Source organism: Oncorhynchus nerka, linkage group LG25, assembly GCF_034236695.1.
Source record: "Oncorhynchus nerka isolate Pitt River linkage group LG25, Oner_Uvic_2.0, whole genome shotgun sequence".
Taxonomy (NCBI): Eukaryota; Metazoa; Chordata; class Actinopteri; order Salmoniformes; family Salmonidae; genus Oncorhynchus; species Oncorhynchus nerka.
In genome coordinates this window covers 42963120-42980091 of record NC_088420.1, presented here as the reverse complement: position 1 = coordinate 42980091, position 16972 = coordinate 42963120, and the positions used below count along the sequence as shown (strand labels likewise).

At 42.8% G+C, this 16972-nt stretch overlaps 1 protein-coding gene and 1 long non-coding RNA gene across 2 annotated transcripts; both read right to left on the bottom strand.

Annotated features, from left to right (window-relative positions):
* Window positions 1-1788: 1788 nt before the first annotated feature.
* Window positions 1789-11548, bottom strand: LOC115109523 (protein unc-45 homolog A). Its single transcript, XM_029634491.2, has 17 exons — window positions 11377-11548; window positions 8279-8471; window positions 7999-8174; window positions 7810-7899; window positions 7532-7699; window positions 7262-7430; window positions 6986-7156; window positions 6652-6823; window positions 6156-6456; window positions 5889-5983; window positions 5655-5796; window positions 5345-5485; window positions 3946-4073; window positions 3781-3847; window positions 3571-3684; window positions 3002-3391; window positions 1789-2868 (listed from the first exon to the last, which is right to left on the bottom strand). The coding sequence occupies exons 1-17, from the start codon at window positions 11398-11400 to the stop codon at window positions 2599-2601; spliced, it is 2811 nt and encodes a 936-aa protein (XP_029490351.2). The 5' UTR covers window positions 11401-11548; the 3' UTR covers window positions 1789-2598.
* A 3437-nt stretch (window positions 11549-14985) lies between these two features.
* Window positions 14986-16972, bottom strand: LOC115108954 (uncharacterized). Its single transcript, XR_010461125.1, has 3 exons — window positions 16762-16972; window positions 16274-16510; window positions 14986-15776 (listed from the first exon to the last, which is right to left on the bottom strand). It is a non-coding gene; the product is annotated as an uncharacterized LOC115108954 (long non-coding RNA).

Here is a 16972-nt window from a genome sequence, read left to right as displayed (position 1 = left end):
ATAGAAGAAGAGTAGGACAACATTCCACAGGCCAAAATCAACAGCCTGATCAACTCTATACGAAGGAGATGTTGTGTAATGCTGCATTAGGGAAATGGTGGTCACACTAGATACTGACTGGTTTTCTGATCCCTACCTTGAAAACAAGTTATCTGTGGTCTCCTAGCCAGTTGTGCTATTGTATGTTCGTGTTATTTGTATCTTATTTTGTACATAATGTTTCTGCCACCGTCTCTTATGACAAAAAATAGTTTCTAGATATCAGGACAGCGATTACTCAACTCGTACTGGAATAAATAAAAAAATTGAATGAGTCGGACGCAAAGGATTTACTTAAAACACCTGACAAGGCCCTCATCCCCGTCATTCGCAGGAGAAAGACCGAGATATCAGGGACGTAGGCCGGGGTGCCTACGTCCCTGACAGCAAGTGGGTATTCTGCCTTTACCATCAGTCCTATTAGCCAATGTTTTACCCGCACATTGACTCTGTACCGGTAACCCCTGTATATAGCATCGCAACTTATTTTACTGCTGCTCTTCAATTCTTTTTTTACTTAAGACTTATTTTTCTTAACTGCATTGTTGATTAAGGGCTTGTAAGTAAGCATTTCACTGTAAGGTCAACGTGTTTTGTATTTGGCGCATGTGACAAATCAAATTTTATTTGAGCTCTGTATTCCCAGTCATGTGAAATCCATAGATTAGGGCCTAATGAATTTATTTCAACTGACTGATGCCCTGTTACATAAACTGTAACCCAGTAAAATAATTGAAATGGTTGCATCTTGCCTTCATCAGAGAAAGCATCCGAGCGAGCGAAACAGCGAAATTCGACACTCATTGAACTCCATTCGAAACAATGAAAAAAACGCCACCTGCTGGAGGGAGACACATTTTCCGCTGTTGGGCCTCATTCTCTGGTCTAGAAAAATGGGCCAGTGTTCGCGTCTAGAAGCACGATTTCGACTGCTCCTACACATTTGCTTCAGTACTTCAGTTTAACTAACGCCCGGCCCAGAAATACAATTTTCATTGACGGCCACATAGAGAAGTCAGATTTGAAAACCAAGACACTTTAGTCATCACCTTTGTGCACAACGCATCCATTGAATTATTCCCCCATAAAATTGCTGAGGCAGATTTTATTCCATCACTCGCAACCAAAGATATTTTATATTCATCCAATATCTGCCATGTTTTTGGATAACATCACGAGGTCTGTGCGCATGTGATGTTGGTCCAATGCTGGTCAAATTCATGCCAATGACTGGAACGAATTGCAAAAATCAATGAAGCTGGAGACTTACATCTCCCTCACTAAATTTAAGCATCAGCTGTCAGAGCAGTTTACACCGAACACTGCACCTGTAAATAGCCCACCCAACTACCTCATTCCCCAAGTTGTTACTTATTTTTGCACCCTAGAATCTCTACTTGCACATCTATCACGCCAGGTTTAATGCTAAATTGTAATTATTTTGCCACACCTCCCTAATCTTACTACAGTTGCACACACACTGTACATAGATCTTTCTATTATGTTATTAACTGTACATTTGTTTATCCCATGTGTAACTCTTTTGTCGCACTGCTTTGCTTCATCTTGGCCAGGTCGCAGTTGTAAATGAGAACTTATTTTCAACTGGCCTACCTGGTTAAATAAAATAAAAAACAAACCCGCATATAGGTCCGTGAGTAGATGACCTTGAAAACAATGAGCAAACATGTCTCATACCTCAATGGTCTCGATGCAGTCTTTAGTGATGAAAACATTTTATACAATGGATTAGTTCATGACTTTAATCACTGACTTTACATAGCAACAGTTTCTGTCCGCCAGCCTTCTAACTGGGTCATGCTGGTTGTTGAAAAACAACCAAGACATTGGAAATGTAGTGGGAAAAGAAAAGGCAAATAAAAACAATGATCCATATAAGGTGCAAGTAAATCATAACATAAATATTGTGTTGCAAACATTAAGGAAATACATGTATTGGAATATAAAAGTCAATAGACAAGTACAGCAAGATAAAGGAATGACTTGTGATGAATGCATGAAGTACTATATTTGGTTGTTTAAGTTGCGTTACTCTTGTTGGCTATGCATTGTGCCTCTAGCATCAAACAGAATCATCCATGAGTGGAAGGTGGCACATCAGTTGAAGCATGTATAATGTGTCCTCTTTAGCCCAGGACTGGGAGATCTGTTATGATTGAAAGAGATTAGTGTGCTCAAATGTTTGTAGAGACAAAAGGTCATTGGGTTGCAGTTTCAAAAGGCATATACTTGAAGGAAAAGGCTGCTAATTCTTTTGATTAAAACATAATATTTAGGTGAGTGCGGGTTTTTTCCTTTCTTCAAGATTCATTATGAACATTCACCAACTCCAGCTCTCAGATTGTTGCACATCCCTTAATGTTTGTCAAGCATATCAGCCCTCAAACTGAAACCAGCAAAGCCTACTGCCCTCAAACACCAAAACTGCTTGCCTCCTATTCTACTAAACACACCTCACACAGAACAGCAGTGGAACAATCATCTTAGGTCTTTTCTCCTGTAGCATCACACACACACACTTCCATACTGTCCTCAGGGCTAATTTCCTTTTCCCCCTTCCTCTGGCTTCTTGATGATGCCGTACTCAATGGCTTTATCCAGGCAGTGCTGTGCTGCTCTGGAGATGGAGCTCTGCTCTGTGGATTTAGCCAGGACGGAGAGGATCTCCAGCGCCTCGCTCTCCATCAGCGTCTCGGCCAGGCTCTTCTCCGCCTGCATTAGATTCAGCATGACCACCACTCCACGGTGACGCAGCTCCAAGCTGTCACTAAGCAACAGGGCCTGAAGGATCTCTAGCCAGTGACTGGTCTGGAATCAGAGTGAGGGAAGTAAAGTCAAACTCTGGACAGAAATAGTAAAGGAAAGTTGTCTGGTACAGTATATTCAATTTAACCTGTGTGTGTATATATATATATATATATCTCGAGGGAGGATGCATCACCGTTCCAGGGATGCGGGCACACAGCTCAGGCTGCTCTGCAGTCAGCATGGCCAGGGTTCCAGCTGCAGCTTTCCTCAGCCTCTCATCTTCCTCTCCACTGTACAGCACCAGCAGCTTCAGACGGTCATTCCCCGTGGCCACGTAGAGCTGCTGCACCTCAGTGCTCAGGACCAGGTTACACATGCACTCTGTGGCTGCAGCGCGGACCAGCTCGTGCTCCTCAAACATGTAACCCTCTACCTTGGGTACAGCTTTCTCCTTGATGATCTTCTGTCTGAGCCGCTCGCTGATACCAGCCAGGTTGGTGAGGGCCATGAGAGACTCAAAGTTCTGCAGCAGGGTGCAGTCCAGGGTGAGCAGACTGACCAGGGGACGCACCACCTCATAGATCTACACACACACACACACACACACACACGAGAGAGAAAGGAATCAGGGAGTTTACATGAGAGCACCACCATGGATTGAAATGGTAAAATCTGAACAGGCTCAGCAAGATCTTATTACTAGATCTTCACACAAACATATTTATTTCTCATCAGTGGAGCAGGATAGGGCGGTTATCTCACTCTCTCCCCAGGGAAGGCTATCTCTGGGTTGGATGTGATGGTGATCTTGGCAAGGGCCTGTGCTGCCTTGGTCTTCCCGACATCAGTACTCTCAGACACCAGAGGGAGAAGGGCCTGGCAAGACAGCATCATTAAATGCATTTTACTGGTCAATTAAATAAAGTAAAAAGGTGGCGTGTTTAGACATAACTGACGTGAGGATGGTCTCACCTTTCCTCCACCCTGTGCCACCACTGTGCCCCTGTCCTCCTGCCTCTCCACCAGAGCCAAGAACACCCTGCAGAGAAAGATACACACAGGGGGAAAAGACTGCATTGTAAACGGGGAGGAAAGAGTATTATTAGGCTAGAGCCAGGGAAGATAAGACAGACAAACCTGGCGATGCACTCCCTGCAGGTCTCAGTAAGGGTGGGACTCTCCTGTTTCCCCATGCACACCAGAGCAGACACCACACCTGCCTCCAGCAGCTTCATCAACCTCTTCTCCACAAACGAGTGAGCGTCCTGAAACAGACAGTCAGTGGGACAATCTCTTCGCTGTCTTGGTCAGTTACTCTATTGGCCAGTTCTCTCTTAATAAAGGATGTATTTGACCTCAATGGGACTTATTGGTTTAAAAAGTTTAAGTAATAAAATAAAATCTGGGACAAGAGCTGATAAAAAGAACCTAATTAGAGGAATATTCCGTGTCGAGACTTGGGGTGTAACGGTTCACCAAACCCACGGTTCGGTACGTATCACTGGTCGATTCAGTTTCAGTACAGGAGGAAAATAAAATGCCATTCATAATGTTCCTGGCATGGTCTGTTGTGACAGGATTGTTATGTTGGGCCTCTAAAGTTCACACTGCTGCTGCGTTTGTAACCATGTGGGAGGTGGGAATTTACCAGTTGTGAAGTCGTAAATACCAGTTGGAGTCATTCATGTGATTTGAACTCTAATGCGACGTCAACCATGAACTAAAAAGTACAGCTATTATGTTTAAACTAAATTTGAATTCAAAAACCACAGATTGTTTTTTCTAAATAATATTTTGTAACATTTAACTGCCGAAAATGCTGTTATAGGACAATTTCCTTAGTTAGTGACATCAGAGGTCACCATATGGAAGAAGTGGGTGCTCAGGATGATAAACGACTTTCCCACTAGTAATTACCAGTGTGAGGACCGTTCACGTTATATCCACAACTCTCTGTCTATCGTTGTTGTAATCTACTGGGAAGCCAAAATGTGAACAAACTGGAGATTTAAACGATGATGGAGGATCCTCCAATTCTGGTTTATCGACCCCACCGGAGAAATAGCTCCCGGGTGCACCTCTCACAAAAGGACAGTTTGAAATGCGGCAATTAAAATTTCATTTTTTCCACATTGGCTCTGTTTTAATATCCTTAAAATGTTTTCCAGCTCAGATTTACTCAAGAGACATAGCCTATAGGCCTAGTGTTTTTATTTGTTGTAATGTATTCATTCGGGTTCACAGTGCGAACTGAACCGAGGTCCCAGTACTGACCGGTTTGGTACTAATACGTGTACCATTATACCTCTAGTCGAGACCCAGTGATTAGTGAGGTTTGGATGTCTAGAAGTACCTTGGGTAACACGGCCCTGACACACAGTGCAGTACCTTGGGTAACACGGCCCTGACACACACAGTGCAGTACCTTGGGTAACACGGCCCTGACACACACAGTGCAGTACCTTGGGTAACACGGCCCTGACACACACAGTGCAGTACCTTGGGTAACACGGCCCTGACACACACAGTGCAGTACCTTGGGGTGTTCCTCTGGTACGTGCTGTTTAGCATACTTGGCCAGCTCCACCATCTGAGGGTCAGGCTTGTCCACATCATAGCTGTTAGTACAGTTCACCAGAGTAGAGCCCACTGCAAACAGTACAGTCTTATCCTCTGACTGTAGGGACACAATACACCGCCATCAGACATCACATCAAATGAAATGACTAGTTATCATTACATCTCTAAGGGAGGCTGGGAGAAACATATAGCCTCATGATATAAAAAGTCACGATGTAACAATCATATTGGCTGATTTTACTTTGATATTGGGGGGGTAAGCTTACCTTAGCTAGCTGAAACATTGCCTGCAGGGCATTCCTGTCCTCAACTAGGTCCTCCTTTACGTCAGCGTCGAAGGTGAGGTAGGCCAGGCCCTCAATGGCCCACCGCCGAGACGTTGGGGGGAGAGACTCGTTACACAGCCACCTGGGACAGGAAGAGTTACATCATCTGACTGGTTCTATAATAACAAGCTACATTTTAAGTTACACACTTTGAAAAAAACACAGGTCACATACTTCCTGCACTGTTTGGCCAGTTTCAGTGTGGATCCCTCAGCAAACTGCTTCATGCTGAAATCTGTCCCCCCAGCTGAGCCCAGCTTACACAAACCCTGTAAAACACACATACTTTTTCAGTTGTCACTACTTATTTCAATGTTTTTTTGTTATTCCAATGGGACAATTGGCCCAGTGTGTTGGGAGTTTAGCTGAACCATAGACAATATAACAATTGTATAGTATTGTTCTAGTATTGTTCTAGTATAGTATTGGCTGAACCCTCACCACTAGCGCTCGAACACGTATCTGGTCGTTCTCACTCTTCTTGTAGAGGTCCTTGAGCAGTGCCACGCCATTGGCTGTGATGAACGAGGCCCTCTTGGCCTTGCCTGCAGCGTGGATCAGAGCCTCCACCGCCACCTGCTGGTGACACACAACCTCCGAGGCACACAGAGAGATGACCGCATCCATCATACCCGACATCTCCAGGGTCCTGTTGCCCACGTCGCTGGGTCCTTGCAGAAGCACAGACACCGTCTGAATGGCGCGCAGCTTACTCTCCAGGCCGGGGCGGCCAAAGTGATGCCTGCACAGAACAATAGCAGTAAAGGTATCAGAGTAGTTCTCACACACACAAGCAGATTGTTTGGATTTGTACCGACAATGAAAATAAAAAGATGTTCACAATTCAATAACCTACAAGACATGACTCTGCAACCTGGTGGGAGGCACAACCACAATCAACACAGACTAGAAAATCAAGACAGGACCAAAAACTCACTGGACATATTCCTCGCAGAGTTTATTGAAGTTCTCCCTCTCGGCATCACTCTTCAGGTCATCATAGAGTTTGCTGAGGAGCACAGAGCAGCTCATGTGGGAGTTGTCTGTGAGAGGAGGTCCCTCAGACATCTCAGGGACCGTTCCTGCTACCTCTAGGATCTTCTTTAGCCCTGCACAGGAGAGAACAGAGATATGGTTGATCTAACACCTTGACTTATTTACATGTACATCGGATTCAAAATACTATACAATACTGTGTGAGCCTCATCTGCATGACAGAATGGCTGCATCCACCAAAGAGGAAAATACAACATGCTCTGTTTCTACCATACCCTGGTCTCTGACCCACAGTGTGAGAGAGTTGTCTGGGTTCCTCTGGGACTTGCGGGGCACCTGTTTGACCAGGAGGTTGATGGCGCTGTCTCGGCCCGGCCCGGACACACTGCTCGCTGGCATCATCTCCACCAGGTGGCGCAGCATGGAGCGCAGCTCACGAGACGGCTCTGTACGGCACACACACACAAGTATATTTAAGTCCGTCACCTTTCTTTTCTATCTCCGTGTTATCGAGAAGCCACAACCTGTAACCGGAAGACATGTCATCTCACCAGGCAGTATGGCCTCGTCCTTCCCTCTGATCTCCCTGTTCATGCCCTCTGTCAGGGCCTCGAACATCACCTGCAGCAGGTGACAAGCAGCCAGGGACACAGCAGACGCCCCAGAGCCCATCACCCCACACAGCTGCTCCATGCCCAGCTCGTTCACTATGGCCATGGTCTGGAGAATATGGTCATGGTTGAATGCAATGTCGCTAGATTCTTTATTTAAATCATGTCTAGTGTTTCATATGGAGAAACACAGATATGACCAATACTTACTCTGGACTGATGGCCAGTACACAGGCCAACCAGGGTCCTGAGAGCAGACAGGACCACCTCCTCCTGATTGGAGCCCAGCAGACTTTGGATCAGCTTCACCCCGTCGTTACGGAAGATCTGCTCGGCTCCCGCCTCCTCACGAGACAGCACCACCAGGTTCTGAGCAGCCTGCCATTGAGAAATAGATCACAAGGTGTAAGGTTCATCAAAGCTGAAAACATGCCAGAGTGCGCTTTTGTGTAGTCAGTGTTTATGTGTGTATGGTGTGATTGTTTTACCTTCTGTCTGTCCAAGGGCTGTGCTGAGGGGTCCAGGAGGAGAGAGAACATCTGCTGAACGCGAGCATCTGTGGAGGACATCTGAACTGACTACAAGGGAGAGAAAATAAATCCTCATTATGGCCTTGGACCTCCTGGGTACATTGTAGAGACTTCATCAGAACTACATAGTCTCTGCTGGCTCGTCACCTTTTTCTGGCTCTGTGCTCCCAGCAGTCTGAGCATCTCCTTGAATGTGTTGTTTGTGGGCTCCATCTGTGCACACCTCTGAGCGTCCAGAAACGCTTCGTTCAGACGACCCAGCTTCTGCAGGGCCTGTGCCCGCCGGAACCTGGCTTTCACATCACCAGGGTCAGCATCAAGAGCTGGAGAGAGAGAGAGAGAGAAACACTACTTCGTCAAATGTAGTATATATTATTTTTTCATTAGTGAATGACAACATCAACAGGTTTGTTCTGCACTCTCCCACCTTTGGAGGCATCAGCCTCAGCCTTGGTGTAGTCCTCTAGCTTGAGGTAGCAGGCGGAGCGGTTGCGGTGCAGGACAGCACTCTCCGCCTGGCTGTGGCTCAATTTGAGAGCCTTGGTGTAAAAGCACAGAGCTCCCTGCATGTCCCCTGCATTGAACAGGGTATTCCCCTCTTCCTTCAGGGCACCAGGGTCCTGGATTAAAAGATGTACAAATAGTGGGCACAATTCTGTCATGATCATCCAACTTCTCTCCACAATATCATGGTCATATGGGATATACGGTACCAGTTGTAGCCCTGAAAAGCTATCTACCTTCTTCCCATCTCGTGTCATCTGGAGGCACTTTGCCTCAATAAAGAGTGCCTCCCTTCAGGTGGCCCTTTATTTCTTTCATGTTAACAATTTCTGAAACTCCTGTAGTAACTCCCTTCACCCACTGCCATCCAGCATGCTACTCTCAACCACACGTTTACATACAGTACCAGTCAAACATTTGGACACACCTACTAATTCCAGGGTTTTTCTTTATTTGTACCATTTTCTACATTGTAGAATAATAGTGAAGACATCAAAAATATGAAATAACACACATAGAATCATGTAGTAACCAAAAAAGTGTTAAATCAAAATATATTTTATATTTGAGATTCTTCAAAGTACCCACAGCTTGGCATTCTCCCATCCAGCTTCATGAGGTAGTCATCTGGAATGCATTTCAATTAACAAGTGAGCCTTGTTAAAAGATCATTTTTGTTATTCATTTCCTTCTTAATGCGTTTGAGCCAATCAGTTGTGTTGTGGCAAGGTAGGGGGATATACAGACGCTATCCCTATTTGGTAAAATGCCAAGTCGATATTATGTCTCGAATAAGCAAAGACAAATGACAGTCCATCATTACTTTAAGACACGAAGGTCAGTCAATTCAGAAATCCAACATTAAGTACTTTGAAAGTTTCTTCAAGTGCAGTTGCAAAAACCATCAGGCAGTATGATGAAACTACACCACCCGGGACACCTACACCACCCGATGTCACAGGAAGGCCATAAAGATCATCAAGGATAACAACAACCCGCGCCACTGCCTGTTCACCCCGCTATCATCCAGAAGGCGAGGTCAGTACAGGTGCATCATCAAAGCAGGGACCGAGAGACTGAAAAACAGCTTCTATCTCAAGGCCATCAGACTGTTAAACAGCCACCACTAACATTGAGTGGCTGCTGCCAACATACTGACTCAACTCCAGCCACTTTAATAATTGGATATGATGGAAATTGATGTAAAAATGTATCACTAGCCACTTTAAACAATGCCACTTAATATAATGTTTACATACCCTACATTACTCATCTCATATATATACTGTACTCATTTAAACTGCTGCATCTTGCCATCTTTATGTAATACATGTATCACTAGCCACTTTAAACTATGCCACTTTATGTTTATATACCCTACATTACTCATCTCATATGTATATACTGTACTCTATACCATCTACTCCATCTTGCCTATGCGGTTCGGTACCATCACTCATTCATATATCTTTATGTACATATTCTTTATCCCTTTACACTTGGTAGTAGTTGTGGAATTGTTAGGTTAGATGACTCGTTGGTTATTACTGCATTGTCGGGAACTAGAAGCACAAGCATTTCGCTACACCCGCATTAACATCTGCTAACCATGTGTATGTGACAAATCAAATTTGATTTGATTTTGAAGAAGGGGAGTGGTGGAGTGCAGCATCAGATGACCTGGCTTCCACAATCCCCCGACCTCAATCCAATTGAGATGGTTTTGGATGAGTTGGACTGCCAAGTGCTCAGCATTTGTCAGAACTCCAAGACTATTGGAAAAGCATTTCAGGTGAAACTGTTTGAGAGAATGTCAAGAGTGTGCAAAGCTGTCATCAAGGCAAAGGGTCGCTACTTTGAAGAATCTCAAATATAAAATCTATTTTGATTTGTTTAATCAAAATATTTGTGGGTTACTACATGATTCCATGTGTTATTTCATAGTTTTGATGCCTTCACTACTATTTTACAATGTAAAAAGTAAAGAAAAACCCTTGAATGAGTAGGTGGTTGACTGGTACTGTACATGGTTAGATGCAAATGTAGAGAAACTGTACTAACTAGTGGTGCATGGCCCAGCTCTTGTTCATAATGGTAAGTAAAAATACTGATAAAACATCAAATTGCCAGAATAAGACCAAATGCATATAGGTACTGTCGTAGTAGCATGTGGTTAAATGTTCAATCTGTGGATGAACCTAAATAGCTAACAGTCAGATTCATTAGGCTGTAATACACAATTAATTGGTACATATGATAAACTAATGACTGCAACATCATGTACATTTATCTTACAAACCAGAATGTTGAATAAAATGACATTTCAACTTACTCTACAGGTTGTCCATGGTGTTTGTCCTTCAGATGGCCGAGACCAAATATCCATAGGAAAGTATTATTCACCCTACATTTTATTGCACCGGTAGTGAAGTTGACATGTCAGGGTTAACCATACTTTCCTGTGGATATTTCCTCTCAAATATCGAGCAGCTGAAGGACAAGCCGCACAGCCAACAGGTAGAGTAAGTTGAAATGTCATTTTATTCAACATTCTGACTTGTAAGGAATATTTACACGATATTGTGTAGTTTCAATCTGTATTACAAATCAATTGTGTATTACAGCCTGCTGAATCAGACTAAACAGTAAGCTAACGTTGCCCCAGTAGATGTGCGTTAGGTATCGACAATGTGCATTTTTCGGTTGCTTGTAAATGTTTATTTAGACTTTTTTTAGAAGTACATACCGGCCGTATTTTCTGAGTAACGAACGTATTTTGACAACCCTTTCAGCCCTCTAGATATGCTGCATTCAAATAAATCGGAACTAGGAAACTCAGACATTCCCGACCAACACATTTGTGGAACGGGGACGTGTATAACTGCAACCATTAGTAAGTCTGAAATTTCTAGGTTTCCTAGTTCCGAACAGTACGTGAACGCAGCTACTGGGAAGCTAACGTTACCTAGCTAAGAAACCCACCGAGCAATAGACTCAAAACTGCTACTGGCGATCTCTTACCTTTTCCTTCCCGTTTACACTCATGACTTCCTTCTCTGGCCGATAAACTCTGACGATAAATGAGACTCTTCTCACTGCATATGTGTTTCTTTATTTAATTGATTTATCTGCTTTTACAGGCGCTAGTTTGTGACAGTACTTTATGAAGTTCTTCCTGTGGGTGCACGATGATGACGATTATGGAGTGGCTCCTCCCTCTACACATGCTCCATGACCAAATAAGGCAGAGAATCTCTATACGCTTTCACACTTGACCGTTTATCTCTTAAGCGCTTTATTTGGTTACATTTTCATTGCAGGTATGTTATGTATTGGACCAGTAGTCCTACTGTCAATGGTTTTTACATAGGGACTGATAAAGTGAGTGCAAAGCATCTGAACAAGGCCTAACCTCAAGATGTGACATTATTACATTACTATTCATTAAATTAAATAAATTTAAGCGCTATAATATAGGGATATGTAGTTGTCTTTTTCAAATGAAATATAGATCAAAGCCCGGTGCCTTACTAAATCCATTAAGTGATAAAAAATAACGGAATCCTGCAGGAAAACTACTGAACAAAAATATAAACGCAACAATTTCAACAATTTTAATGAGTTATAGTTCATGTAAGGAAACCAGTCAATTGAAATAAATTCATTAGGCCCTAATCTATGGATTTCACATGACTGGGCAGGGGCGCAGCCATGGGTGGGCCTGGGATGGCATTGGTCCACCCAGTTCAGAGCAAGGCCCACCCACTGGGGAGCTAGGCCCACCCACTGGGGAGCTAGGCCCACCCACTGGGGAGCTAGGCCCACCCACTGGGGAGCTAGGCCCAGCCACTCAAAATTGGGGTTTTATTACAGACAGAAATACTCCTCGGTTTCATCAGCAGTCCGGGTGGCTGGTCTCAGATGATCCCGCAGGTGAAGTAGACAGATGTGGAGGTCCTGAGCTGACGTGGTTACATGTGGTCTGAGGTTGTGAGGCCGGTTGGACATACTGCCAAATTCTCTAAAATGACATGGAGGTGGCTTATGGTAGAGAAATTAACATTCAATTATCTGGCAACAGGTCTGGTGGACATTCATGCAGTCAGCATGCCAATTGCACACACACACGGGTGCACCCTGTGCAATGATTATGCTGTTTAATCAGTTTCTTGATATGCCAAACCTGTCAGGTGGATGGATTATCTTGGCAAAGGAGAAATGCTCACTAACAAGGATGTAAACAAATGTGAGCACAACATTTGAGAGAAATAAGCCTTTTGTGCATATGGAAAATGTTGGGGATCTTTTATTTAATCTCATGAAACATGGGACCAACACTTTACATGTTGTGTTTATATTTTTGTTCAATATATTTATTTAGCGTTTTTTTGTTGTTGTATGTGACAGTTCGAATATGAGGAGGTTTTCACGATCCTCAATGTCCCAACTAGCCCAACTCCAGTGATAACAAACACAAAGACTAAGGTTGTGAACGTTACATGGAGAAAGTTGGATCTCTCTTAAATGAAAACGGATGGCCCACCATTCATTAAAATATATTTGACCTAAACCCTCCCTGAACTATTGAAACAAAAACGTAACCCTGCCCTATACTCAAAATAATAATGAAAACAAAGTGGATATGTCTACTGTTTACACTCACTTATTGGACAGACCAGAGCCTTGGGTATGCAGTTTTAGAAACGGTTCTTTGTCCTGTATGCATTACATGGCAACGCAGGAGTTTTGATAGAGCACATGGCTGTGGGCCAGCCAGAAGGTTATGGGTTCCGTACCATCGTGGACAAGAGTAGGGGTGGAAATGTACTTTATAGTAAAAGCATTGCAGGAATCTATCATCGTATTTGCAGTTCCGATAAAGAAATGGCCTTCTATAAAAAACATTTAATCCAATTCTGCGTAAATTTGCATCATCTTTTTTAATACCAAACAATTTACCAAAATTACAGGCGAAGAATGGACAGAGTGGTAGGGCTATGTGTTCGTCTTATCATATTTCCCCAATGTCAAATCAATGGGACTCGTTTGCAACAAAACGGTCACTGTTTGAAAATAATTATATCTGAGACGTCATTAGAAATCAGAGCATGGTACAGTACCTTCAACAGTTAGGTCCTACCTTTCTACCCCAGGCAGAGAAGGCCTACCGACACAGAAAAATGTAAGGTTAACCTAACAAGAGGTCACACGTGTTTCCTAAAAGCTGTCTGCGTTTAAACATCTTCTATTGTACAGAAAGTACAATCAATTGATAGACCGAATTAGATTACTTCACAAGAAAATTATTATTTTGTCTCCTCATCTATAGAAGGTTGTAACTCAGCCTCTTAATGTCAAAGAAATGAAACAATGACATTCCCATATCCATCAGTCACGTCTTTCCCGGGTATTCTACAGCTTGTTTCTAACATAAAGCATCACGGACCAAAGCGCTGTTATCATTTCATATAATCGGATCCGTTTTATTTTTTTCTAAATCTTAAACTAACAAGGGATAGACCTGTGCTTTTTGCATTTTTCTTCATTCAAAAGTAGGCATATGTCATACCCCCTCAATTCGAGTCTTGGTTTTAACTTAACAGCCTTTCACGGAAAGCCTGGAGGAAGGCTATTTTCACTGACATGGAGGTAGGTTATTAAAAGAGTACGTGGTGGGTGGAGGAATTGACTGACAAATCTATGGACATATAGCAGCCTATAGCCTAATTTTGTCTGTCAAACAGGTAGCCCTATCTTTTACTTCTTAAATGTGAAGAAATAGGCTCCAAGACAAATACTTTTTTTTAGTAAAGTCTCATTAAAATGAACACTTTTGAATTATGCTTATTTCCATCGTCCATTCCCGATCGATTTTGCTGCGACTGCTGCTTCAAGGTTCAGAACCTTGAAATGACTTGAATCTGGATTATTGTGAGGTCAATAACTCAGATAAATAGCCTACATCATGGGCAACAAACATATTGTTTTTAATAAAATAAATTATAGTATAGAAAGCTATCAAAGTTTACCGGTAGTCCTCATTTTCGCGCAATCCTTCTCATAGGCAAGTCTATGCTTAGGATGTGCATTTTTTGGACTAAGCCTAATAGATCATTTTTGAAAGAAGCCTTTGACTGTCCTGCTCTGCTCTTGCTAAAAAAACGTTTTTGGCTGTGCTGTGTAGGCCTATTGTGGCAGTTCAGGAGGTCAGGGGGCTCAGGATTGGAATATACATTGCAGTGTGTACTGCAGCCTAGTTGTATTTACACTATCCCAGCAGCTATTATTAGAAATATACCTTTGGTCTGTGCTTCTCCGAGCATGCACTTCGTAGCCTATAGATCATTTTATTGAGACCACACTAAATAGCCTATAGGCACACTTGATATTGCATGCCCATCAGAGAATCAGAGATGAGGGGCAGCATCTGGCACACATCAATATATAGCCTAATAAGCAACTTATTCTAAAACACTGAGAAATATTGACATTTCATCAATTACAAATTATATGACCCTCCCGTTCACTGAAATTGAAAAAGCATGACCCTCCCCCGTTTAACTCCAGGTAATCATTCTGAAAATGTAGATTCATCCCTAAATAAAAAGATTCACCAAGTATTGATTTTATTAGAGCTGCAATGTTAACTTTTATTTAGTATAAAGCATTGTATTTCATTATGATAAGGATGACAAAAGACAGACCATAGATATCATACAGTATCATCTAATGTTCCATACATTTACCTGAAGTAGACACCCAATGCAGGGCATTAGGTATGAGCCCTCTTGCTCAGTATAGAGACAAAGTAGTTTACTGATTCACTGTATATCCTAATAAATATGGTGCTGATGGGAATAAATGTACCTATTAAAACTATACACATTGGAAATATACGAGCAAAACCATAAGATATCTTATGATCACTCATGATCCCTATATACTCTGGTGTGATCCATATGCACGAAAACACCCCGTTATGCCATAGTGTATGTGTGTTATCCAGTTTTTTGTTGTTTTAAATTGATGGTCATCAAGGGATTCAAATGCTCAAATGTAGAACTTGGCATGGACATTTCTCCCCTAGGACACTCTCAGTCTTTAATGGGTCTGCCAAATTGCCTCACTGTTGTCGGTGTCCTCTGTTACCTTAGAGACAAGAGGAGTCTTGAGGGATCTTGTGCTCACCTAGGACTTGTGAGTCCCTCCCATTGCCATGGTAGCAGTGGAGCTGCTGCTGTGTCTTGTTGCTGTACGGGAAGAGGAGGCTAGAGATCCAATGGGGACACGTGACATGCCTCGTAAGAGCTGCCGTTACTGAAAGACCCCGCGCACGACAGAACCATAGGAAGTCCACAAGCATCAGGACCAGTACCAAGGACCCATAGAGCAGAACCACAGTCTGGAACAGGGACCTGTAGCTGTATTGGAATCAAAACAGAAAGCTCTCATGAAGAACTAGAGCCAAGCTTTCCAGTGGTCAATGACTATGATGCTTCCATGAAAATCATTTTTGCAGACAGTGCCCAAAGTTTAGGATAATAATTTGATTTGATCAGTTTCCCACAAAAAATAAAATAAATAAACATCCATAACAACAATGCAAAAATAACAACACAGGAAATATCAATATGATCAAAGCTCATAAGTGTTCCAAGGCTGAAATGAGTCACAAACAACACCATCTGTCTCTAATATATTCCTAACAGCTTGTTTAATGAATTATTGAAGTGTCAGTTTTGCTTATATTTCCACAAAAGCAACAAGTATAGGGTGTGAAGTATGTTGTATCAACCAAAAAGCCTACCATACGCTCACTCAATCTAAGGAAAAACACAACATAAATGCTGGATAGAAAGTTCTGCTCTCCTAGGGTAGCCATACTAGCATACAGGTTTATGTGAGTATGGTTACTAACCTGTAAACAGGTTCTTTGGAGTTCACTCTGGTCCCTGTCTGACTGCTGTTCATGCTATTGTGGTACTGGGAACGTGGGCAGCACTGTTTGAGCCCCAGACCCTCTCCCAGCCAGCAACAGAAGGACAGGTCAGGGGGGTCAGAGAGGCGGGGACAGTGGAACCCTGTGTGGTGACCACCCCAGTGGTCAGAGTAGGCCTCACACAGCATAGCTCCACACCCTACTTCATTAGGATTTCTGCCAATAAAAAGCAGCTTGTTAGTTGCATATAAGATATGTAAGACAATTGTTAGTTACAATTGTTAGTAATAGGTGACTTAATTAATATTATAAATAATATTAATATTATAAATTAAATCAATCACATTTGATTTGTCACATGTTTCGTATATCAGTGAAATTCTTACTTACAGGTCCTTTTCCAACAAGGCAGAGTTAAAGATAAAGAGGATTTAATTAAGATAGAAGGATAAAGTGGAGAGCCTTACCTGGTTTAAGCCCACAGTATTCCCCTGCCTTTGGCTTGTGCTTTGTGTGGATTATGTATGATGTAGAGCAGGAAACTTACCTGGCATTCCACAGGGAATGCTCACCTAGGGATCTGCTTGTCACATGGCAAAACCTTGCATGTCCTGTTTACCTCCCTATCTGGTCCCTTATCATCCCTACATTCTTTATCCAAACCTTCCTCCCAATCCA